The sequence below is a fragment of the Globicephala melas genome, chromosome 7, assembly GCF_963455315.2.
Source record: "Globicephala melas chromosome 7, mGloMel1.2, whole genome shotgun sequence".
Classification (NCBI taxonomy): domain Eukaryota; kingdom Metazoa; phylum Chordata; class Mammalia; order Artiodactyla; family Delphinidae; genus Globicephala; species Globicephala melas.
The window spans coordinates 1,987,552-2,012,803 of NC_083320.1; the positions used below are offsets into that span (position 1 = coordinate 1,987,552).

The 25,252-nt window shown below is 60.4% G+C and overlaps 1 protein-coding gene across 6 annotated transcripts in view; it reads left to right on the plus strand.

The window, feature by feature from the left end:
* The window catches only part of HDAC4 (histone deacetylase 4), a 287,553-nt gene that overhangs the window by 240,813 nt on the left and 21,488 nt on the right, over positions 1 to 25,252 (plus strand). For 5 of the 6 annotated variants that reach the window (XM_060301614.1, XM_060301612.1, XM_060301613.1 and 2 more), the window contains 7 exons: positions 1,454 to 1,574; positions 8,976 to 9,022; positions 12,816 to 12,923; positions 15,020 to 15,075; positions 16,681 to 16,768; positions 18,446 to 18,565; positions 19,292 to 19,389. In XM_060301614.1, coding sequence (XP_060157597.1) covers positions 1,454 to 1,574; positions 8,976 to 9,022; positions 12,816 to 12,923; positions 15,020 to 15,075; positions 16,681 to 16,768; positions 18,446 to 18,565; positions 19,292 to 19,389 — 638 coding nt within the window. The remainder of the gene's footprint in view (positions 1 to 1,453; positions 1,575 to 8,975; positions 9,023 to 12,815; positions 12,924 to 15,019; positions 15,076 to 16,680; positions 16,769 to 18,445; positions 18,566 to 19,291; positions 19,390 to 25,252) is intronic. The other variant, XM_060301615.1, reaches the window with a different exon arrangement.

The window sequence follows — 25,252 nt, forward strand, 5'->3', positions numbered from 1 at the left end:
CCTGGAGTCCCTCTGGAGAAGAGGGGGACCCCGAGGTTGTGGGCTGGAGCCCTGGGCACCTGCTCCCGGATCCCGTGAGGCTGCACCACTGGGGGGCAGCATCGCCCTGGCGGACGCACCCTCCTCCTCCGCTGCAGGACCACCACCACCCCCCGCCCCCCACCCCCACCCCGCTTCCCAGGCGCCGCTTCCTTCGCCCCCAGGAGGGTCCCCTCGGGCCTGGGGCCTCCAGGGTAGTTTCAAGGCAGGAGACGGAGGCGAGGGGAGCAGACCGAGCTGCTCGTCCAGCCCCCTGGCACTGAGGGCCGGCGCCGATGGCCGCAGGGGCCCCCGGGTACCGAGGAGACCCGGGGTGAAGGGCCAGGCGTGCCCTCGACGTGCGGGGACGCTCACCACACGGGGCACCTGCAGGTCCAGAGGGTGACACATGTTCCCTCGGCCGAGGGAACACGGGTTGTTGGAGGGGCCCCTGACAGAGGAGAAGCAGAGGGACCAGGCGACCCCCCGGTGCCCAGGCCTCCCGGCCAGCGCCCCTCACTCCACGGGGTGGACAACCTTCTCTGCGGCCTCGTGGCCCCTCCACGAGGAGGAGACCAGGCCGGCAAAGCCCCGGACACAGCCGGCCTCCGGTTCCCCTGCCCTGTGCTCCTGCGTCGGCAGGCGTCGCTGGGAGGCCTGTTGTACCGTTAGGAGCGGTTCTGGGGCCTCCCTGGAGGTTCCCGGGGGGAGCACAGCTCCTGGCCTGCCGCTGCACGGGAGTGCGTCCGGCCCGGCGAGCCCACGGGCTCCCCCTGGGCCCCCAGGGTCCTGTTGGCTCTTCCTGTGTCGCTCTGGCCCTCAGAAAGTATAAAGAAGTGTCAACTGGAATCCCGCTTCACAAACAGCCTCCTTCTCAGAGGTTAAGTAAATGTGGCTCAGCTCAAGATAATTTCTGGAGAACGTCTGAAAACAGCCGAGGCGTCCAGATGTGAGGAATTTCCCAACCGAAGAAAAGTGCGGACGGACACGCAGATCGGGGTGTCAGACGACTGCGGGCCGTCTCAGGCTCGCGGGAAGGCTCGGAGGTGCCCAAGGAGCTGGGGTCTGGCCCCCGCTTCCTGAGAGCAGGTCCACCCCCAGGCAGCTCGTCTCTCTTTTAAGACCAGACCCCCCAGTTGGAAAGCAGCGCAGTAATTTGATGCCAAATCGGTTGTGTGACTGTGAAGGCTAACGCGTTGAAGGCTGGAATTATCTTTTTTTAAAACGTTTTCCTAAGTCTCAATTAAAGTGCAAACCCTGTAAGATATTTCTTAAATATTTCTCTCAAATGTCGCGTCAGGTGATGTTTGCTTTGGATTTCACAATAACCGAATAATTTTGCGCTCGTGCCCGTATAGAATTGCATCTCCTCCTGGGTGCCAGTTTTCTGCTGAGGCTCACCCCTGCAGTATCCTGTCTTGTTCTGTCCCCGCAGTGCATCCGCGGACGCAAGGCCACCCTGGAGGAGCTGCAGACGGTGCACTCAGAGGCGCACGCCCTGCTCTACGGCACAAACCCCCTCAACAGGCAGAAACTGGACAGTAAGAAACTTCTAGGTATTTCAAGACCCTCTTTACCTTTACTGCCGAGGCTGTTTCCAGCCCTGCCCTCGCCCGAGGCCCCGCCGTCCCACCTGCATGCCCCCCGCTGCACAGGCGAGTGTCGCCCGCCAGGCTCTGTGCGGGCAGCTGGGGCAGGGATGCCCCTTCTCCGTGGTGCCCGGGCCAGGCTCTCAGGTGAGGGGCCGGAGGAGAGATTTCCACGCTCAGCATTCACGTGGGCAGTTGGTTTCTTGCTTTGTGTCCGGTGTCTTGGGGAGAAAATGGGCTGAGAACCAGTGGTTTTGCAGAATGTCAAATAGTAGAGCTGGGTTGCTGGAGGCCACCCGGCCACCCGGCACCGGGCCTGGAGTCGGTCTGGGGGACACTCTTCGAGGCTCGGGGGGGCACCGTGGCAACCCGAGCCCCCCGCCCCACACCGGGCCCCTCCTCCCCGGGGGCCAGGGGCTTCGGCTTTGGCAGGCAGCCCCCCAGATGGGGGGGCGGGATCTGGGCCTGACGGAAGGAACCTCCTCACAGGCATCTTCTGCTTTGGGAGGTGGTGAGAGTCTCCCCATAAGGCAGGGGGGGTCTGACAGAAGGGCAGGGTCCCCCAGGCTCCTGGGCGCAGGCGCCCGCCCCCCTCCGGGCAGGACCCCTGCTGGGTAATTCCCTCCCCCGCTTCCCAGCCGCCTGGAACCGGGGCAGTCGCCAACCGTGGGTTTCCTTCCCCATCCCTGCCTTTGCCCCCTGGGGAGAGAAGCCCCCTGGGGCTCCTCCCTGAGCCGAGCCAAAGCAGGCAGCAGGGGCCTAGGAATCACAGCCGCTGGGGCCCAGATGTGGCGGGGGGAGGGGTGGGCTGTGCGCTGTTTCCTCTGGTCTCCGTGCCAGGTGCTGCGAAGGTCATCTCTGTGCCCGGCCCTGCACTGGACCGGCTTGACCCTCCTGGGGATCCTGCAGCGCGGCTGTGCTCCCTCCCCGGGCACTCATGCGCCCCTTCGCTCATTCGCGTGCCCGGGGAGCACGTCTTCTCCTCTGCTGTGCGCCCGGTAGGCGCTGAGCCCCCCTAGAGCGGGGAGCTGGGGTGGCGGAGGCCGCGAGGAGACACTCGGGCTCTGGCCTGGGGGGTGGGGGTCGTGTGTAGCAACAGGGCTTTTAAAAGACAGAAACCCTCGCACCTGGGAGGCAGGGAAGGAGCAGGAGACCCGGGGCTGGACGGCCGGTGCCAGGCAGTGGGCTGCAGAGCGGCACGGGGACGGACACCCCCCGCTCCGCCCGCTGACTCGGACAGCCCAGGGACAGTGACCGCAGGGACCCTGGCCCCGGGGTGCAGGACAGGCGGGGCTCAGACAGGGGACCGGGCCACAGGGGCCTGAGAGGCCTCCGTCCCGACGCCCTGCCAGCCCCACAGCCCTGGACAGAAAGGCACGGGGTCCCTGGGCTGGGACAGACACAGGCACAGAGCACGGTGAGGCCACCGCCCCCCGCCCCATGCTGGGCTCCCGGCACACTGACCTTTACCCCCGGGCAGAGATGGGCACCTCCTTCAGGGACTGACTAGCCCAAAGGAAGCTGTCATCAGGGGCCCCGCAGCAGATGGCCCCCTAAGGTCCTGGACGTGGTACTGATGGTTCAGAAGGCCACCGTGTCCCCGCCGTGTCCCCGCACCTTCCACCGGCTTTACGTCCTCACTCTGGGCCACGGACAGAAGACCAAGGACTATCGGCACCTGGGAAGGTGCTCAGCGGCAGCTCGGAGGCCAGACTCCTGGGTGGGTGCGGGGACCGGAGGGGGCGCTGCAGAGGGAGCCAAGAACAGCATTAAAACCCTTAAAGAGGGCGATTCCACATCCACAGAACGTGAGCAAGGGCCATAGAGAAGGGAGGAAACAGAACAGAGAGGAAAGTGAAACATGGTCACAGAATCGAGTCCTGGGGCTGGAAGGAACGGTGAGTCAAGGTCCCGGAAAGTGGAGCAGGAAGGTGACCAGAGCTGGAAACCAGGAGACGGGAGAAAAGAAGAAAATCCAAGGAGCGTTCCTCGCACTCAGGGCCCAGGGAGCAGGGGCTTCCGGAGGACACGGAAAGGAAAGGAAAGCATCTGGGGTGATCACGAGAAGGTCCCAGGACCGGAGGACCAGCCGCCGGCCGCGAGAACCCTGCCAGGGAGCACCGCTGGGAAATCTCAGAGCACAGGGACGAGATGCAAGGGTGCTGCGATGTTCCAGGGAGGGGGCCAGGTCTGCCAGGAACCAGGACGACGTCAGGCCCCTCGGTAGCAGTGCAGCGCCTGGCCCGTTCTGGGGGAAGGTTCTTTCTAGCCTGAAGTTTTCACCCAGCCAGACTTGGTCAAGTATGAGGGTGAATCAGGGCGCATCCAGGCTTGCTCCCTGCCCCGAGGCTGGACATGCGAGCTCAGGGTGCCAGCGTGGTGGGTGAGGGCCTCTTGCCGGTTCACAGCCGGTGCCTTTTGCTGGGTCCTCATGGTGGGAGGGGTGAGGGAGCTCTCCCGGGTCTCTTTTATAAGGGCACTAACCCCATTCACGAGGGCTCCATCTTTACGGCTTAATCACCTGCCGAAGGCCCCACCTCCTAATATCACATTGAGGGTGAGGGTTCCAACATGTGAATTTGGGGGGACAAAAACACTGAAGCCATGTCAGTCACAGAGGCACCCCCGAGGATGGTGAAGGCAGGTCAGGAGGCCGCCCGTTCCCCGTGTGGAAGCCCCCAGGACAGCCGGGACCAGTGAGGCTGAGAGGCCTCCTGTCGGGCTGTCTCCACCAAAGTGTCCACCGAGCCGGACCGCCACGGTGGCCAGACCAGGGCCCGCGATAGCCTGCCCAGGGTCTCCTCTTGTCTTGGCCGTGCAGCCCCTGTTCCTCACTCAGGCTCTGCTGCCTGGGCCAGCTGGGGGCTCACTTCGCCTGCCCCCGGGAGTGGGAGTGGTCACAGTGGGCCGAGGAAGACCTCCAGAGCCGCTCCCCCCACAGCCACGTCCCGGGCCTGGTCCCTGGGCCTGGTCCCTGGCCCGGCCAGGTGCCCTGGCTGTTGTGAGCCCTGCTCTGCAGACACACGTGGACTCCAGGGAAGTAGACACTCCGGCTCCTGTCCCGGGAACTGCTGCCCCCCAAGGGCCCTGTGTCCTCACTCAGCGAGGTTCGTCCCTGCTACTCAGTTTGGTTTTCCAGAGCTCGGCCACGTGGGTTAGGATAACACACAGGAAACCAGGAGGTGTATGGGGGCGACTGGCCCGAGGAGGGGGTCCCCATTCCCCGTGGAAGGGGGCACGCTGCTCTCTTCTCTCCCTCGGCCGAGGGGCGTCTACGATGCAGACTGGACACAGATACGGAATAGACTCTTCAGAGTGTACAACGTCCTCCACTTGGCGCCCCCAAAACGCATCTGTGTCCTCTGAGCTGAGAGGGCTTGTTGGGGGTGCCCAGGCCCCGCACCCAGAGTCATGGACTCGGGAGAGCAGGGAGGTCTAAGCCGGCTGCCCCCAGGAAGGGGCCCAGGGCTCCGGAGGACAGGTGACACCCGGGAGAGCCCAGAGGCTGGGCCCAAGGCACAGGGAGGGGTGTGGATCGGAGCAAGAATGTCCAGAAATGAGACAGAGCGCCGGCCGGGCCCAGAGGACGGGGTCTGGCCTGGGCCCAGGCAGGGCTTTGTGGAAAGGAGGCATCAAGGACGAGGACGGTGTGGATGGGGGAGAAGGTCAGCGGGCTCGGAGGGAGGGGCCGAGGGGGCCAAGTGCAGGGTCTTCAGGCCGGCACGTCCGGCAGGGCCCCGGGATCCCCCAGGAGACGCAGAGCCCGGCTCCTGGACCGTTCTCCCGCACGGGAGGGGCTGCCCGTGGGTCCCGGGACCGGTAGCCCCTGCCTCAGCAGTCTCCAGGAGCGTCCGGGGGCCTCAGCCCGGAGAGCAGCCGGCCTCCCCCTGAGCGCACCGTGTGGCCCAGAGTCCACGCACTCTCCATGTCCCTCCCCCGGTCAGCCCGCCAGGAGTCCTGCAAGCCCGTCTCCTGGGTGTGCGCTGCTCCATGGGGCAGGGGATCGCGTGACGGGAGGATGGTCTCCCTGCAGGCACGGAGGCTCGGGTCCCCCGCCAGGAGGACGGGTGAGGCTTCCAGTCTGGTGCCAAACTAGGCTTAAGACGGGTGATCGGAAATGAGAGAGACGCCGGAGCCGGGAGTCCTTGGGGAAGAGTAAACGGTGGGTGAGCCAGGAGACGGCGCTTTCCTCCCGCCAAGCCGTGTCCGTGACCACATGGGGGGTCCCCCTCAGTTCTTCTAGCATCTCCGTCCCTGGAAGCCCCTCTGCTGCTCGTGGCTTCTTTGTTGAAGTGTTCGTCCACCACCTCAGACCCCGCTCCGCCGCGGGAGTGTATTTAGTGTTTCTTTTATGAGCCAAGTGTGTTGTCACAAACACACGTATTGTGAGCGTGTGTTCCATTTACCATAATGGTATTATAACCCATTCTGTTTCCTTTTTCTCTCCTACTGAGTTTTGTGTTGTGAAGTCTACTCACGTTGCCGTGAGGATGCCCAAGCAGATACCTTCCTACCCCTTGAGCCCTATTTACATTTCTGATGACTGTTCTAGCGTCATTATGTCAGTCTGACCATTCCAGACGTGGTGAGAGTTGATGATGTTAACAGTGCCCTGATTTGGTGTTTAAACACTATTTACATTTCTGATGACTGTTCTAACGTCATTACGTCAGTCTGACTGTTCCAGACGTGGTGAGAGTTGATGATGTTAACAGTGCCCTGATTTGGTGTTTAAACACTACTGGGTGATCTCCCTTCCTCTTTAATTGAATCCACAAATTTCCAAGCCTTGTGCAAAGAGGCCTGTGTAGTGAGTGTGGGGCAGTGACACAGCTTGGCCGGGCTGCAGGGGGCTACCTGTTCACCACCTTAGGTGTTCCTGGAAGTCAGGGTTCATCTTCTGACGGCAGCGACCTGGGGAGGGAGCCTGGCCTGGTGGCTGAGGAGTGCGGACCCAGGGCTGCAGAGCACCTCATGAGTGCCTCTCCGAGCTCAGGTGAAGGGTTACTAGGCGACCCTCTGCTCACAGCATAGCTGCAGGAGCGGCGGAAGAAAGCCAGCATCTTCCCCGCGCCCGTCGGCATCCCAGCCTGCCTGTCGGCTAACCTGCCAGAACTGGGAGAGCAAGGGTGCCCCTCAAGCGTCAGACCCCCGTCTCTCGGCTTGAACGTTTTGTGACCTGGACTAGGCAGCGGTGGCCCCGCAACACAGGACGCCAGTGGGGGAGGGACTCGCTGACCAACTGGGGCCTCGGCCGAGGCGGCTGGGGCCAGGCCGGGAGGAGACCAGCTGTGCGGAGAGGCCACCGCTGGGCCGCTCCGGAGCTCTGGGCCAGGACAGCTTCCCTGTTTCCCTGCTGCCCATCCGAGCACAGGCTTGTGTCCGAATTCAGGGTATCCTCTACCTTTTTTATTATTGTGGTCTTTCCTGGCCGGATAATGAGCAAAATCAAAATACTCAAACGATTTATGGTTTTAATGCATCAGTCTGTAATTTCAAACACAGGAATCCAGTCTCAGCAGAGCCCCTCTCACTCATATTTACACACACACTGATGGATGTACATGGATTCACACGGGCGCTTGGATTCTTTGGGGGGAAGCTCTTACATCCCTAGCATCATGATCCTGTGTGCTGGAATAGTTAGTGTTACGAGAACCATCTTGAAGCCATTCCCAGCCCGTGGTCACCTAGAGCCACTGCCGCGTGTCAAGGGCAGGGCCAGTGGGGGCACGGGGGGCTGGTGCCGCCCTCCCTGATTCAGGCCATCGGGTGAATCTGTGGCAGGACAGCGTGGTGCCGGCTCCCCGCTCCCCCGCCCCCCGCCATGCACTGCAGCCCACCCTGTCCCTCCGGCCCCAGGACCGCCCACGGGGGGCTCAGGCAGGCCTGGCAAGCCCCTCCCAGGGCTGCTCTCCTTGGACATCACTTCCCTGCCCGCCGGCCCCTCCACCCACCTGCGCACCCGCTGACTCCCCTGCAGTCGTGGCACAAGGAGGAGAAGGCAGGCATGCCCCCAGCCTCACGGGGATGGGGCCAGAGGCTGCGTGGCTCCGCGAGGATCAGTTTAACTGATGTCAGAAGGCACGGCAGGGGAACCACAGTCAGAAGACGGGGATGCAGGCGGCTGGGGGGGCGTGACCTGGAGGAGAGCCGTGGGCGCAGGCAGGGCAGGCCCGGGGCAGGACCCACCGTCCGGGCATCTCGGAGGGGATGGGGCATGACGGGGAGGGTCCACGGTGTGTGGTCCAGGCCGGGAGCCGGGATGAGGCGGGCACAGACCTCACCAGGGCTGCTCCCCTGGTGAGCCATCTGGACCCTGTGACCCAAGGCCTGCTTCCTTCCTGGGGCCCCGGGAGCAGCTCATGGCCACCCAAGCAGAGCTGGTGCTCGGGTTGGGGAGAGGGCAGTGTTGGGAGTGAGCCCTCCCAGCACCGGGCCCGGCTCTGCCAGGTCCAGAAAGCAGGCTCCCAAGCTGGGCTGTGGAACCTGCCAGGAAAGGCCTGGGGGTCGCAGTGGGAGCGAGGTGGAAGCGGGGCAGGGAGCGCCCGGCTGCACAGAGAGTCTCTCCCGGATGGGGGCAGCTCCTGAAGGGGGGTTGGCCAGCTGGAGCCTGGGCTTCACACTCCGCCAGCCCGGGGAGGGGGGGCTGGGCAGCTGTGCCGCCCTCTGGTCCTGCATGACAGGCAGGTTTTAGGCTAGTCATCAGCCAGCACCCGGATCACACTGAGGAAGAAGACAGTTCCCGTTCTTGTCACCGAGGCAGGCCTGAGCCTCGTGGGACGGGGCCTTGTGTCTGCAGCGTGGGCTCGGGCAGGCCTTCCTAGACGGCCAGGTTCAAGGCTGTGTGGTTTCTTAGCTGTGCACCGTCCCAGTGACCTTGGAACACTTGTACATGGGGGAGGGCTGCTGTTATAGCCCCAAAGACCCCTCGTGTCTAAAGAGCTCACCCGGGGGTTTAACCCCAGGCCTCTGTCTCTTGCTTACAGCTGGGGAGGGCGGCCAGAGCTCAGCACTGAGAGCCAGTGTCGGGGGCAGGGAGCTCAGGGTGGTTCCCTGCCAGGTGCACAGCTCGGGCTGGAAGCAGAAGCTTCCGTGTGGTCTCCCCACCCCGTGAGGAGTGGGCTGTTGCCATGGAGAATGCAAGGGCTCCGCAGGGGCTGGGCCCGCTCAGCCCAGGACCCACCCCCGGTCACGCGGTGATACAGTGGTACCTTTGAGGGCCGTTCGCCCCTGCGTGCGTGGGACGCACTGTGCATCTTCCACAAGTGTCAGAGCGCTGTTGCGGCACCGCCAGGCCGTGCCCCCTGCAGGCTGGGGCGCTGGGTGACCCTGCCCGCCTGACCTCGGCTCTCCTTCTCCCTGCAGGCTCGCTAACATCGGTGTTTGTCAGGCTGCCCTGCGGTGGTGTCGGGGTAAGTATTTCTTTAATGTGTAAATAACGTCCTGTTTGTTCTCAGGGTCCTGGTGGTCACAGAAATCGCAGCCTTGCTCTCCGCAGAGCAGGTAATTGTTGCCAGGTGTTTTCCATAAACAGGGCCTGCCGGGCGGGGCTGCCCCACCGCTCACACGTGTGGCTTCAAAGGCCCTGTGAGCCTGTGAGCGTTTTGATGGCGGGTCTGGGGCACCGTCCTCCGGGGAAGGTCGTCTGGCACCACGGCTGGCTTTAGGAAACGGGATCTGGTGTGTGGGTCTGTCTCGTCTGACCCACCGAGCAACAGTCCACTCGTCCCGGCTCAGGTCGTGAATCCATCCCCTCACGGGGTGTGTGTTGATCCCGTATCCGAGCTCCAACCCGAAGCCCCCAGTGCGGCTCTGACCGTGGGCGTGAAGTTTCTGGGCCACGTCAGGGGGGTAGAGCTGCTTCTCCGGGAGATGGAGCTCTTGAGCAGACCTGGACAGGTAGACACGCAGGAGAACCAGCATCTTGATTTAACTTGGCTTTCCCTGCCCGGGATGGGGGCGCAGGACCCCTCTGGGCACCCACCCCTACCTCAGCACAGCGGAGGCCAGGTCTCCGCAGCCAGAGCTGCTCCTTCCATCAGGAGGGGCTGTCCCCCCGCCCCCCGCTGCCCTCTGGATGAGGGAGCCGTGGAGCTCCCCAGCCCGGGAAGCGCTGCAGCCGGTCTCGGTCACAGAGAGGCCGGAGGACCTAGTGGACGACAAAGGCATCTCGGCTGGAAGCGCGCTTCAGCCGAACGTGAGCGTAACGACAGAGCGCGGGGTGAAGCTCGGGGTCTGGATTCCGTTATGGAAATGAAACAAAATTGTTTTCTTCCTGAGTCTTTACAAAAATCGCTGCTTTGAAAATTACCGCGTCAGAACGAGCATAAACGGCGTTTGTTCATACCACCACCAGGGCCTCCTAGAGTTATTGCATTTTGTACTGTAAAGAGGCTGCAATCTCTTAATGCGGGCGAATTTTTGGCCAGACTTGAAAAGGCTGGCTTTGCACTGCCCTGCAGCAGCACGCTCTGCGAGGCAGGATTTATAATCGGCAAATGAAAGCGCAATGGGGACTGGGCCTGGGGCCTTGAGCCAGGTGGCCCCTCCCCGGTGTGAAGTCCAGATCCAGCCCCCAGCAGGCTACCAGCGCCCACCTCCACATCCAGACACAAAAATGCTCTGGAACACGGAGACGTGGAAAATCTCGCCAAGTCGAACCCGGTCGAGAGAGGAGTCCATCAGAATAATTAGTGGGAAGTGTGAACCATAGGGCGCCTCAAGGGATCGTTCCCTTTCAGTTGTTTTCTATAACTGCCCCAATAGGAGGGCAGAGAATCGCAGTGCCCGCCCTCCCGCCTGGCTCAGCGTGGACTCGCCATGTCGCTGGTGCAGCTGCAGCCCTCTTGGGCCTCTGGATCTCCTTCCAGAGCTGGGGGCCAGCCCCCCGGGGTGTTGTCAGGGAAGCAGAGGAGACCCCAGGGGCCCAGGTGTGGCTGGGAGGGTGCAGGTCGGCTGGTGAAGCAGGGAAGAGAGGGTGCGTTGCTTCCCCCGAAGCTGCTTGAATTAACATCTAGGTTCTGTAATGGAGCTTTTAAATGGTTTTACCTTTTTTTCCCAAGCCAAATAAGAGAAACTCCTGTTTTGCTCACCTCCTGATTATTGCATTTCCCTCCCAGCCCTGCCCTGGTAGGCCCTGGGGACCCCGAGTGCCATGGCTTCTAAGGTCCACGGCCCACTCAGAGTGGCCACCCCGAGTGTCCACTTGAAATCTCTGTAAGGGGTCTCCCCACCCCCGTCTTCACCTTGTCTCCGTCTTTGCTGGAGGGATTGTGGAGTGTAGCCCGTGGCTCTTTCCCTTGTTTCCTGCTTCTGTATTTGTGGGTGCCCCAAGCAGGGCCGCCTCGTACTTCTGGAACTCGGGGCTCCAATCCGACCATCCCACGTTGGTCCCTGGGGAGCTGGTGGCCAGAAGCTGGGGGGCTGAGACCCCGAAGCAGTGGAAAGTGCTGGCAGGTTCTCTGGAGACACTGCAGTGGGGCTGGGGGTCTGTCCCTCACCCTGGACACGATGTTCCAGGACCTTGTGGACCCTGGGGTCATGCGGGAGGAGAACAGAGCGCAGAGATCCTTCCGGGCACACGGGGGGGTCAGTCCCTTTCCCCACCTGGCTCCGGTTATTAGCCTGAAACCCAAATCATTGCCTTTGGAGGAGGAGTAATCTGCGTAGTTTTGCCCAAACCCGCTTTGGTGCCCAGGGGTGCGGCCTCTCGCGAGGCCCAGGCGACCGGTCGGACCCTCCTGCCAGCTCTTGCTTTGGTTTTATTGAATTGGTTCTTCGGCTGAAGCAACTGGTCCAGAATCTTCCAGTTGAGTGGCTACTTCAATGAATAACAGCACAGTATCATTTAGAACAGAAGCCGGTCTTTGAACGTTGAATATTAATGCTGCGGAGAGTGCGCTTAGTGCAGAGCGTTCTGCTGACATTTGGAAGCTATTTAAAGAACATAGAGGTTTGGTCATTGAAGAGAAGAGCCCGCACGGAATAACACTCCTCAGGAAATAGCTCGAGCTGCTCGTAAATGTATTTTAAATCATCTCGCTTTGAAGATGAAGCCCCAAGACTTCATTGAAAGAAATCCATCCGCACCACGTAATGATCAGGGCCTTTGTCAGGTGGGCAGGGGCCTGGGCGCTGACCCTGGCTGGGCCGGAGAGGGGGTGCCGGGCCCTCACCTGCGGCTCAGCCTCTGTGTCCGGGGCCCCGAGCGTTCAGCGCTTGGAAGAGGTTGCCGTGGGAAGGAGTGTCTCACCCAGGCCCGGCCGACTCTGCTGCAGGTGGAAGGGCTTATTCCTCACAGCTTCCCAGACCCTCTCTAGGCTCGGGCACCCACAGGAAGGGCACGCGAGTCCCAGGTGTGTGTGGCCGAGGCACCAGCTGCCCTGCCCTGGGGATGGCAGCGCCCTTGACCTAGAGCCAGGGGCCCCTGCTCCCTGCCCCCCAGGCTCCCGCAGGAGACTCAGCCTCCGCAGAACCGACTCGTCAAGTCTGTGTCTTCCTTCCTGCCCACGTTAGCTAGAGTTTAAAAAACATATCTAATGTGTAAGTAAATAAACCAACACACAAACACGTTACCTGACAGGTTTGTGCCCCACACGGGTTTTTCTCTTTGAAGGGGAACAGCTACCTGGGCAGGTGTGCTATCCCCTGGGCTGAGCCCCCGGCGTGTGTCCAAGAGCCTGGATTCTCCTCCCCTCACCCTTCCACGTGCCGTCCCTGTTAACGACTCCTGTCAAACACGCGGGGCTTCTCCTTCAGTTCAGCAAGAAATAAAGTCATAATTTGGAGGGACCTCTAATTCTAACACTTGCCACATTTGCTTTTGCTAATTGTTAGTGTAACTCAGCTGCAGTTGCAGTTAAAAAAAGAAGGGAACTAGGTAACCTTGACATCGTGACTCCTAGCATGGAGTATTTTGGAGCAATTGAGAAAAGAAATGACACCTCAGAAAGGGGTAAAAACGCAGGCGTGCTATTTTCGGTGCACGCACTGTTCTTTCTCTGTTTAGTATTTTTTGGCATGTCTTCAAAAAAAAAAAGCCCGAATGTGAGCTGGGTACGTTCTGTAATTAGTCAAGGAGAGATGGCAGGCTCTGGTTTTAGAGGCAGAGCACAGGGGCCCCCGGCTGCACGGCCACCCGGCCGCGATGGGGGGGTGACTCTGACCAAGGACGCCGGCCTTATTGCGGGCCTGATGTCTTCACAGGTAGACAGTGACACCATATGGAACGAGGTCCACTCGTCAGGGGCAGCCCGCCTGGCTGTGGGCTGCGTGGTGGAGCTGGTCTTCAAGGTGGCCACAGGGGAACTGAAGGTCAGTGCGGACCAGCGGGAGGGGTCCTGGGAGGACACAGCCCGGGGGTGGGGGGGTAGGAGGAGGTGGGGAGGGACAGCCTGCCCGCTTCGCTCCCCCTCTGGACAGGCACCTGGTGGCTGTGATGGGGAGTATGAGCGGACCCAGCTCTGTCATCACTGTTGAACCCAAGGGGACTTTTCCCACGCTTGTGAAAACACGTGTAATGATACAGCATTTCTCAAAGAATTCGATCTCGGGAACATGCTACGTTCTTACAGTGGCTGAAAAATCCCGAAGAGCTTTTGTCTTTATGAGTTGTGTCATCAGCCTTGACCACTCACTAGAGTTTAAAACGGAGGCTTTTAAAATATTTATTAATTTAAATATAATGATAAGAGCTTAGTCGCTCAGCTGGACTCTCACACCTGCTTCCGCTTCCGTGTCTGGTGACGTGTTGTTTTAGTTGAAGCACACGAAGAAAATCTGGCCTCGCGCAGGTGCAGAACTGGGGAATGGGGAGTATTTTAAGAGCTTTTCCAGATAATTGTGGGCATTCTTCTTTGACGCTTTGCCAAAATTCAACAAGTGGCAGCTTCTTGAAGATGAGCTACAGTGTGGCCCCTAGAACAGCGTCAGCGAGCTCGTCCTCCTGTGCGAGAAATGCCGTCGGCCTCGCACGTGGAGCCGCTCATTTATCCTGACGTTTGCACAGTGCGTGGTTGTTTGGAAATAGGGACTCACTGGATCACGTAGGTCTTCCAAATCTGGACACATTTTATTATACGGCGTCCAAAGCATCACCAATCTTTGAAACCATGAATGTCACCACCCATCTCATCAGGAAGGTCTTCTCAGTGCTGGGAAGAGCTGGGCCGAATACAAGTTGTCCAGAGTTCTCGGTTTCACGGGAAAGCTCAAATCCCACCCCTGACACAGCCACTGTCTGTCGTTTTCGTTGAGGTGACAGCCCCGCGGATTATTTGCACGCCTCCCCACCTCTTTGCACGGGTGTTAAAAAGACGTCGAGGTTTAATGAAATTGATAAGTTTTACTGCTTCTTCGGGGCACTGACACGGAGCTTCCTTTTCCCTGCAAACGTGTGTGCCCGGGCCTCCTCCTGCTACCGTACCCGAAGGCCACCCGCCATCGCTGCCCGCCGCCGGTCAGCTCTCAGCTCCGCAGGAAGGGCACAGAGCCTTGGGGTTGCTATGCAAAGGCCCCCGGGGCACGGGACCCCTGGGGCCCACGTCCCCATGCAGAACCGCAGCGCTGGGTCCTGTGCAGGAGAGGGGAGATAGTTGGCAGCGCCAAGCGTGCCGAGGCGGGGCTCCCACTAAGTGTGCCCCCCCGTCCCCCCCTGAGCTGGTCTCTGCAGCCGGCTGGGTACACTTCCCACGCCCGGTCAGCATGGTCCGCGACCCATGGGTCTCTGTTACAGACCTCGATCGCACGGCTTCCTGCGCTTGTGAGACCCGGGGTGCCGGTCTAAACCATTTTTATTATGGTGGCTGCAGGATGGTTTGCGGATGGTTCTTTTAAAGCATAAGTGACTCAGGGGTCCTAAGCAGGGGTGGGGACTGAAGCTCCTCTCCAGCCTCTGAGATTTTCTTTCTAAGCGTTAGTGATTGTTTTCTGCCTCGCTCAGTCCCCTGGGAACTGAGCTGCACTGACAGCAGAGAGATTCACGTTAAGGCCAAACTAGGGCACAGCATCTGTGCAGCGGCCGAGCCTTCTCCGTTTCATCTGCGTCCAGGGCTCCCGTCAAGCTGCTTCCTGGGGAGGCTGGTTACGATCAGAGCGGGGCCGCGGTGCCCCTTCCACTCCTACCCTGCTTCCCCAGCTGAGCAGCTCCCAGCCTTGCCAGCAGGCTGTCAAAGATAGAAAATTGGGGACGGACTCACCTTTTATCTTAGTAATTTGTGATAACCAGCAGGGCTCGTTCAGGGAAGGGACCTAGATGTCTTTGAAGTGCTCACAGCCAGCCCTGTATCCTGCCCTACGTCTGTGCGCCCGCAAGGCAGCTGGAAACCGTGTCCTCACGCACACTCTGCCTTTTCTCACTGACCTGAAACCAATCTTTTGTCCCCATGTCTCCTTTTTGGTGTCGCGCGTAGAATGGCTTTGCCGTGGTCCGCCCCCCAGGACACCACGCGGAGGAGAGCACGCCCATGTAAGTACACACACGGTCACTCTCGGGCAGGGGACTTGTGGCATTCTCGAGCCTGCCCGTGCACGGTCCCCGAGAGGCCGGTCCAGCAGGGCGTAACCGTACGTGCAGCTCGAGTTGGTTAGGGTTGGTCCCGGTGAAGAGATGCGGGGGCGGCGCGTGGAGGTGTGCAGAATGGGAGGCCGTGTGTACAGAAGCGAGTCCAGAGGAGTCGTCTCGTCTGGCCTGGGAGAGGGAACTTCAGCTGCCCCGGAAGGAGTTCTCTGGTGCTTCCTCGTTCTAGAGCTTTACCAGTCAGGCCTCAGGTCTGCTCGCGGGTGGCCTTCCAGGTGACCTGCTCACGGCTTGGCACCGCGAGGCAGAAGTCCCAAGGTCATGACCACAGGGGGCAGCTCTCTGGCCTGTGTTTCGGGTTGTAGACACCCCTGACCGTGCACATGAGAAGCTGGCCGAGGTGGCGGGGTTGACATGCAAATTCAGGGTCCATCCTGGTCGAGGAGAAGCCGCCCGGGGGCAGCCACAGGACTTGACCCGGGCAGTTGTGCGTGGAGTGGACGCAGAAAACCCTCAGCGAGCATGATGTCTGGGGCTCGCCCTCGGGCCCCGCTGCAGCAGACACCGTGTTGTAGGTCGTCAGGACGAGGGGACGGGCGGTGGCTGGGGGAATGAGCGCTGGTTTGTCGGCTGGTGAAGCACGGATGGTGCAGACAGAGCTGTGGGGAGAAGCAGGAAGCGCGGGGGCGGTGCTGGACCGGGAGCCTGGCTTTCAGCCAATGGACGGCGGAGCCCTCGGCCGCCTCGAATCCCCAGTGAGGACATCGGGGCCGGGCTTCAGGAAGGGACCCTTCACCGTAAAGGGAGCTGTCGTCACCACCGTGCGGTCACTCCCTGGCCCGGAACAGTCCACGTGACCGAGGGGCAGGCGCTGATTGTAGCATTTCGCTGAGGTCACCTTTCTAATTCGACTCTGAGCTGTCAGATATTCTGAAGGGTGGGCGCAGATGGACCGAGATGGAATATGGAGGGACACGTCCGTGGAGGCTCTTAGAGACTGCATAGTTCGGTCCTGGGGCCAGCGCGGCCAGAGAGGCGGTGGCTGCTGGGACGCGAGGCTTCCCGCCGGGCAGCCTACAGCCCGAAAACAGACCCACCCGGGCTTCTCATTTTCTTTGGTGATTCAGGCAAAGGGAAATTCAGGTTTAGGAGATTTTCATTTTCACTTGACTCACTTTCTCAGCTCGTTTTTCCCGTTCTCTCAGAGACCCTCTAGAATCACTGTTATACACCTGAGACTCTGGAAAGACGCGCAGTGAGAAAGTCAAATGAGTAACTTCCGTGTCTGGGGGCCTCGGTGCCTCTGACAGGTCGGTCAGTGCGTGTTCTGGGAGACGTCCTGGGGGCATAAAGTGAGAGGGACTCTCTCACCCCGGGAGCGCTGGCGGCCTGCACGCAGGGACCGTGTGTGTGTGTCAGTGATCAGCATCAGTTAACGTTTCCAAACCGCCGCCTTAGACCCTCGTGGGATTCTAGAATGTTCTATCGCACGTTGAATAAAAACTAATCAGAGCCCGGAATTTGTCTCTATTTCTCCTGATTCTCACCTGCCAGGGGGTTCTGCTACTTCAATTCCGTGGCTGTCGCAGCCAAGCTTCTCCAGCAAAGGTTGAGTGTGACCAAGACCCTCGTGGTGGACTGGGTGAGTGGCCCGTCCTTGTCTCCCCCGCAGACAGTGGGAGGCGGAGGCGAGCTTTTCCATCTCCACTGGCCATGGAATTTGGGGGCCTTACCTTTCTGGAAACTACCTCAAAGATGCAGAAAGGAAAAGCCCAAACCTGTTAGGAGTCTGTTTGACAGCTTCAGCCAGCCGATCCTGCCAATAACCCGATCCTGCCAATAACCCGGCTCCTGAAGGGTCTAGAAATAGGCCTGTGGTCGAGGGCAGCAGCCGAAGGGCAATCCTTGCAAAACCTCGCTGGGAGGCGGGAGTGCGGGAAGGGGTGGAGCCTGGGCCTCGACAGGGATCAAGGGTGTGGCCCGCCCTCCCCGAGCCAACGCGGCAGCTTTGCATCACTGTCACTCCCGGCGTAAAGGCCCTCCCTGCTTCTGCAGAGGGGAGCCAATTGACACTGGTTTAACCTCCTTCCCATTTTCCCTTGGGAGGGGCCACATCTGACAATCGCACTGCCTCAAAGGTAAACTCTATGAAAAACGCTATAGAATAACTGAACTCCAAAAATAGGTATACGGAGTCCTATGCTGGACATGGGGATTCTAGGTGTTCACTTTTTTCTTCTTTTTTAAGCCATATATGAAGGGGGCAGGGGGAACATTCTCTTTGGTATTTAAGATTTATTTCATCATTTTTTCTAGTTAAAAAGATCAGATACATTGGGTGGGATTACCTTTTATGCTGCGAAGTCCTTCTCCTTTGGGAAGAGAAACACCAAAACACAGCCCAGGACACCCCCAAGCTCCGGGCGGCGGGCACTGGTCAAGGGGCCCTTGGGTGCCACGGCCGCACAGCGTGGACTGCGGAGCCCGGTGTTCACACAGCCGGTGCCTTGGCCCCAGGGGGCCCTTCCTTTAGCGCCCCTTGTGGAGCAGTCAGAGATGCTGGGCACGTATAACAGCTGAGTGCTGGAGAAGGTGGGCGTGCCGGAAGCACTGCGGAAAGTGGGTGATCCGTCTGGTGCTGTCGCAGAACCGCGTGTAAGGGCTCCGCTGTCACATGGAACAGCGCACAAGTGGTGCGTGAGTGCCAAGGCCCTGGTGTGCGCCCCTCGGCGGCGGTGGGCCTCAGTGGGACCCAGCTGGTTCCTCACTTGCAGCTGTCCCTCCACTTTTCTATGATGAGCACAGGTAGCTCTCATAAGTAGGGTAAGGATTCTAAGCAGTTCCCCGGGGTTTAAAATCACAGACTCGTGTGCGGCCCTCAAGCGTGCACGCTCTATGCAGCGGGCCACCCCGTTTCAACACGTGGTCACTGTGATTTGGAGAAGCGGCTTGTCGTTCCTGTTTGGGCCCTGGCACCCCCATCGCTCCACCCCGGGGACGGCCTCCCGTGTACCCCAGGGTCCGGTGCGGAGCAGGTGAACGGCCGTGGTCAGCGACCTCCCCGGCCCTCACCCGCCAGGCTGTGACAAGAAATTAATCAAATGACTTTGCCTGGAAAATCGCGGCCTCCGGGGAAGCTGAGACACCCGCCGAACCTGCCCCATGGGGTGCCGCGCGGGCGAGGAGGATGCCACCTGGGGCCTCTTCCTTCTCTTCCCAGGGCCCCAAGGGCCCCGACCTACAGGGCTCATCAGCCAGGGCCTGAGGGCACCTGCGCTGAGTCAGCCCCCACCCCTGACCACCCCCCCCGCCCTTCCAGGACGTGCACCATGGGAACGGGACCCAGCAGGCCTTCTACAGTGACCCCAGCGTGCTGTACATCTCGCTGCACCGCTACGACGACGGGAACTTCTTCCCGGGCAGCGGGGCACCTGACGAGGTGAGCGGGGCTCCATCCCGTGCTGGGCCTTGGAGGGGGCGTGAGAACAGGTGTGGCCACACCTGCAATGCAGAGCAAGGGCTCCCAGCGGCGATGGGGGGCAGCCGTCAGCCTCGATTCCATCACGTGTGCCCACGTGGGCTTTATCTTGTTCCAAGTAAAGATGGAAAACAGGAGAGCATTCTGGTTCTAATCCAAACAGACTGCAGGATTTATGAACGGGTGAGAGTGGGGTGCCCTTGTCCTGCAGGAGGCGCTGCTGTGTGCAGTCACAACGCACCTCCAAGCCACGCCTTTCGTCCTGTCCCTCGGGCGGGGGCCGTCCTCTCGCCTGTCCAGTGCCACACAGTGGGCCCCGGAGTGTCAGGATCCTGTGGGACACCCCGATGCCCCAGCAGAGCCCCACACTCTGAACAAAGAGGCCCCGACAGTGGGGAATCCCACCCAAGGAAAAAGGATCGTCTGCCTCTGGGTCTCCTTCTGGGAAGGAAGTTGGGAAGGACAGCCTTGCTCGCAGGGCCCTGTGGACGCACATTGCTGGCCCCTCCCCTGGGCAGGGCAGCCCCACACGCTGCACCCGTGGAGGGGGACGGGGGCCCTGCCTCTGAAAATGCTCCATCGTAGAAGGCCGTGTGTCGGGGCCTTGGGGACCCGGGCGGGCTAGGGGCGCACCGGCAGGGCCGCTGGGGTCATGGTCTGTGACGCTCATCTCTCTCCCCCATGCAGGTGGGCACGGGGCCCGGCGTGGGCTTCAACGTCAACATGGCTTTCACCGGCGGCCTTGACCCCCCCATGGGAGACGCAGAGTACTTGGCGGCCTTCAGGTAAGAGTCCCGGCTTCCTGCCCCATGGGGCATTTGGGGAACAATCGGGAATTCCCCGACGGTGGCTCCAGCTCTTGCGGGGTTTACTGTTTTCCTTTGACCTTCATCTTCCTTCGTGAGCAAGCCCCCACCCGCCCCCCGCCCCCCGCCCGACACGGTCCCCGGGCAGGGCCCTCAGTGCCGTGAGCATGCGCCTGCAGGGACCAACCTTTCTGTCTCTGTGTTTTGGAGGAACGGGCTCTGGGGCTTTTCCCAGTTTGCTCTTTAAGCCAAAGGTGGCATCTTCAAGTCTGTCTTCTCACCTTCTGTCTGCAGTGTTCCTGTCTTGTGCATTAAATGAAAAACAGGAATCTGTCTCGCGTCTTAACAGTAAGAAAGTGATGGAGACCGAGGCAAGGTGTCAGAAAGTGTTAGGTTAATGAAAAGCGGGTGCTCGAATCTGAATGGGCTCATAATCTCCTAATTTTTCTTCCACAAAACCTTTTGTGAGATAATGGGAAACAGAAATAAATATCCCTACTTTATCGACATAAAAATCGAGAGACGACTCCCCATTCATCCCGGTTCCTTCACGTTATGCGGGGCCGGTAGACTCCGGCTGCAGGGTGATGTTGTAAAACACAGTGTTTGCCTTTGTCATCAAATGGTGATTTCTGCTTTGATCTGGGCCGGATTGAAGGGATTCCTGTGGCCAGAAGTGGGTGCTCAGAGCATAGGTTTCCTTCTCCTGCTGGAGGAGGAGCAAGTGGCCTGTGGGTCAGCACCTGCCCAAGTGCGGGTCCCAGGGCCCCTCGGGAGGAGGGGAGCTCTGTTTGGTGGTGAAGCCGACAGACCTTCAGTCTTTGTTAAAAGCACCGTGTCTGCACCGGGCGTTGGAATCCCATGAAGCTTCCAGAGGACTTTTCTCCCTTTTCTCTTTGACTACGTGCTCTTCCTTTCCTGCATGCAGGCGTGTGTGGTGTGTGTATGTGTGATGCCCACGCCTCTGTGTGGACACGTGTGCGCCTGTGTTGTGTGTGTGTGTCTGTGGGTGCGTGTGCACGTGTGCGTGTAAGCACAAGTGTGTCGTGTCTGGCGGGTGAGATTCCAGCAGAGGACACACCCGTAAAAGTTTGGCCGAGGACCCTGCCTCGTGCTGGGGCACGGGGGGCAGCAGAGGTCATGGGTCACGTGACCCCTCGCAGCGTCTGCTTCCCTCATCTGGAAACTGGGTCCTGGTCCCCGGCCTCCGGGTGGGTGTCCGGGTCTGGTGAGGCAAAGGCCTGGCCCCAAGGGTGGCTCGGCCGACATGAGGCCTCTTCCCCAACCGCTTAGTTCATAGAAATAACGGCTCGACGATGAAACTGGTCTGTGCAAATGGGAGTCCATCACCTCCGTAGAAGGCCTGCCCCGGTCATCGCCTGGACCACTTTTTCCTCTGATCTCAGTGGTTTAATTTTGTTGTTTGTTCTTCCTCTTGATCAGACGTAATGTAATGTTGACATTTGCCCTCCCTTATTTAGGGGAGAAGGACTCCCCCAAACGGATACCACATCTGAAAGCTGCTCATGTACATAGTTAAGTATCAGCTTTAGGAAATCTGAACCCACCATCACTGGCCGGGGTTGTCCCTGCCTGTCCTGAGATGCCCTCCGACCACCAGCACGTTGTCACCTCCCCCAGGAGAACCGGCCCTCTTAGGGCGCTTCCTTAGAGGTAAAGGGTCTGGACTCCGTGTAAGAGGCATAGATAGAGCCCGAGTGAACTCTGGGGCCTCGGGGGACCCAGTGTCGCTGAATTCTGGTGAAGGCAGAGAAGGAGGGGCTTTCTTTAAACTGTGGATTAAAGCGTTAAAAACGGTGGTTCTGTCTTCCTTCAGGCCAGGTTCCGACTGGATCGGCTCCCAGGGCCTGTCTCAGTGTGCCCTGGGCACTCTGATCGGGGTGGAAAGGCCCGCACCCGGCCCAGCGGGCAGGCGAGGCGGGTCCTGGAGGTCCCCCCACCCCGCCACCCCGCCAGCTTTGAGATGGACCTTTCACTCTGAGTCTCTGTTGACATTCCGTTTTAGTCTTCTGCCAGGCATGTACACGATGACGCCCTATCGAATGAACTTTGTAAAGCTCAGATAGCCTCTTTGAAAAGGAAAATTGTTTCAGGATTTTTTTTTTATTGATTTTAATGTAAAGTAGCACTTTGAAGTTTACGATTTATGGTTCCCTGGGCATCGATCGGATGGGGGAAGGAGGGTCAGGATCCGTTTTCCCTCCTTCTGCCCCGCTCCCCGGGGGCCCCAGGCCATGCGTGCCTTCATGCTTTCGAGGCAGCACCTTGTGCTCAGACCCACGCCTGCCTCGTTGCATTTCAGGAGATCAAGCCCGAGATGAAGAAGAGATAAGAAAATTGCCCCTAATGAAATCCAGAGGCAGCCGCACTTTCTCCTGGGCTTGGAGACTTGTAGGAGAAAAGGGAACCTTAATTCAAACCAGCCAGGCCAGCGGCTTTGAAGTTTGCTGAGCAGGGCTGAGGCCTCCAGGCCAGGAGATAATGATGCACTTTTCTTAACCCCTCACTTACCTGCCGCCCGGCAGTGCAGAGATGGAGCTGGGATTGTTCGTGCTCTTAGGTCGTAGTTTGGGTTTAAATGCGATATCATAAAGGTTATCAGAGATGGCGGTGAAGCTGGATATTCGAGAGTGGAAGCTTTAATCTCTTAGTGAGTGCGAGTTGCCTTTAAACTGAGCAGCTGGGCAGGTTCATTTCACTTACCCTGACCTTTCCAGCCGGGCACGAAGGTCGAGGCTCTTTTGTTTCTTGCGTAAGGTGTGTTTTGGGTTTTTTAACAGGTTTTTTCTGTTGTGCTAAAATATATATAAAACATACTGTTTGAACCACGTGCGAGCGTACAGTTTGGTGGCGCTGGCTGCATTCACGATGGCGCATCTGTTCCAGAAATGTTGTGCCCCGAGGGCCCAGCGCTTGCTGCTGTGAAGATATTGACTTGAAAACTGCTAGAGGCGATTCTATATCTCTTTAAGGGCATCCACGTCTTTTCCTATGTGGAGAGTTTGTCTGAGGACATTCTGCAGTGATTTTAGAAGCAAAAAAATATTAGCTAAAAACTCAGAGTTTCGCAATCCTGTGTTCAGCAAGCCGTCACTGTACTTGCATAAAAGGGGGCACACGCGGTACCATCCTCGTGGGTGGCAGGGCCCCGAGCAGGTGAGGCGAGCATGTGATGATGGAGGGGGACTCACACCTGCCCGCAGGTGAGGGAGCTTCCCAGCCAGGCCCCGGAGGAAGAGCCGGCATGGGGTGTCGGGGAGGGTGACGTGCCCACAGGAGCAGGCCTGACGGTGGAACCCGCCTGTCTGACCCCGACGGTTCTGGAGCCTTCGAGGGCCTGGCCAGCACGGTCAGCAGCAGTCTCGCAGCAGCTCGGTGACAGGCTCGGTCCTGGGAGTCGGGGGACCACGCTGGGTTGCCTAGGCAAGCCCAGGAAGGTTGAGGGCACCTGGCCGGGACGGGGAGTAGGGCGGGGGGTCCAGCAAGGTCTCAGGGCACTGGCGTGGGAGGAGGGTGGGCACGCCAGGAGGAGCGGGCTCCAGGTGGGGCTCGGGACCCTCAGCCTTAGCAGATTTTCACGCAGAAAGCCGGAACGTGTTCCCAGTGTGGCAGCTGGGCGACCACTGGCACCCCAGGAAGGACAGCCTTGGGGGGGGATGGGGCGGGGACAGAATGTGCTGGGTGCGGGAGCGAAAGTGTTGTGGGGAGAAGAGACAGCGAAGACTGCGGTTCCGAGCACCTGGTTGGGGAACAGGAGCTGGGGGTGCAGGCGGGCAGGTGAGCATCCCCGTGGGGCGGCGGGAGAGGTCCGGGAGGTGCCTGGTGGGCCGCCCCCCGTCAAGGTCCCGCCTGGCCCTGCAGAGACCCCGCTCCTCAGGCTGGGTGGGTCGCAGGCCCCTCGGCAGGCTCACCGCCTCTGGCATTCGTTCCCGGGGCACGCAAAGGGAAGGGGTGCCGAGTGCTGGGGGACTAAGGGAGCAGTGGGGGGGGCTGCGTGCTCTGAGAGCCTCCGTGCCACCTGTGTGAAGGCCCGAGGATGGTGCCTGGCGGTGGTGGGAGGCTGGGCGGGCACGGGGCCTCCTGGGGGGTGACGGGAGGGACCTGGAGTGCAGGGGCGGGAGGGGGCAAGGGTACGTTAGGGTCTGGAGTAGGCATGCACCGACCCCCCCTTCCAGGAGGCTGCAGGGGCAGGGGGAGGAGCGTCCCCACCTCAGCAGGTGGAGGCGGGGCGAGCCAAGTGCGAGGAGACCCGCGGCCTGTGGGGCAGCAGCTCCGGAGTGGGAGGGGGGCCGCGGGCAAGGGCGGCCGGGCCTAGAGGGGCAGGAGCGGGACGGCGTCCACTGTGGACGGGTTTCAGCCTGCCCGCCAGGTCCAGCTCTGTCCCGACGTCCGGATGGCCAGGCCGGGGCCGCTGAGTTTCCGTCATCACCGTCTTTGTTCTGATTCTGACTCGCAGCAGAGTTCAGCTGCTGGACGAGCAGGTGCTCCAGACACTCGCCGGGCGGTCCTGGTGGAGAGGGGTCTTGAAGGGACGCGGGGGACCCCAAAGCAGGGAGGCTCAGAGGCCACGCCCACCGTGCAGGTGTGCGGAGATCCCAGATCCCAGAGGGAACGCACCTGCCCTCGCCGTGGCCCTCAAAGCAAGAACCTGCGCAACGTACAACAAAAGGAAGTTCTCAACGATCAGAATGCTGTGATTACTGCAACGGTGTTGTCAGGCACCACCCAGGCCACAGCCTCCTGTAAAGCCACAGCTGGTAGCCTCTGCCTGGTGCTTCCAGCTCACGGGCGCTCTCCCGGCTGGGGATGCTTAACTGCGAGACCAGCCAAAAGCACGGCAGTGAGGGAGGAGGCCTGTGTGGGTGAAGCTTCCAGGGGCCAGTGTGTGTGGACCATGCCTCCGGGGCACTTGGAGGGGCAGCAGGGACCCAGGGGCAGCGACCCGGCCTGAACCCCGGCTCCGGCGGAGGCCCCGGCGTGGGTGAGCTCAGCCCCCAAAGACGGCGCCTCGGCCCGCTGGCCACGCCAGGCTGTGCCCCCAGTGCGTGCGGACCACAGGTGCGGTGGGTTTTGTGCAGGGCCCTGGTTGGGGGATGAATCGAAAGTTCCTTTCTTTCTAGAAGTTGAAGCAGATTATTGAATCAGCTCTTGCGTTTAGATTCCACTGTGAGTTTTGGAGACGGCACGTTGGTACGCCCCATAATCTGATCACCTGAGGTTATCGGGTGGCTTGTAAGAAACGATTCTGGGAGCTGTAAGCGCCCCATAGCACCACCTGGCACTGCCACCTTCCCGGAGCGGGAACTGGCTCGTCAGAGACATCCGCCCCATTGCCCAGCCTGCCCCTCAGCGGACGCCCAGCCCAGCTTTTCCCCGTGGCAACGTGGCCGCAGGTGTGGCCCGGCCGGCGAGCTAAGGACAGAGGGGCGGGCACAGTGTGGTGTCCGGAGCAGAGGCCCCAGGATTGGGCCCAGAGGAGGCCTCAGGAGGGCGACGGGCAGCTGCACATGTGGGTTGCACGGCTCTGCCCACCTGAGCTCCACCCCCGGCATGAGCCCCAGGGGTGCAGAGGCTCTGGGACACACGCTGCTCGTCCCTACAACCATCTCCTCCCCGCTTTCCCACTCGGAGGGCTGCACCCGGCCACCTCTTCTCTCGGGGGTTGGCGCATTCGCCTCCTTGTGAGCGGACGATCAGTGGTCTGCTACCCGGGGAAGCTCCCAGCCCACCCCTCTCTGCCCTCGGTTGCCCTGCAGGCCACAGGGGACCCCATGGACACACTCACCTTAAAGCAGTGGTTTGAGAGAAGGCCTCCAGCAAA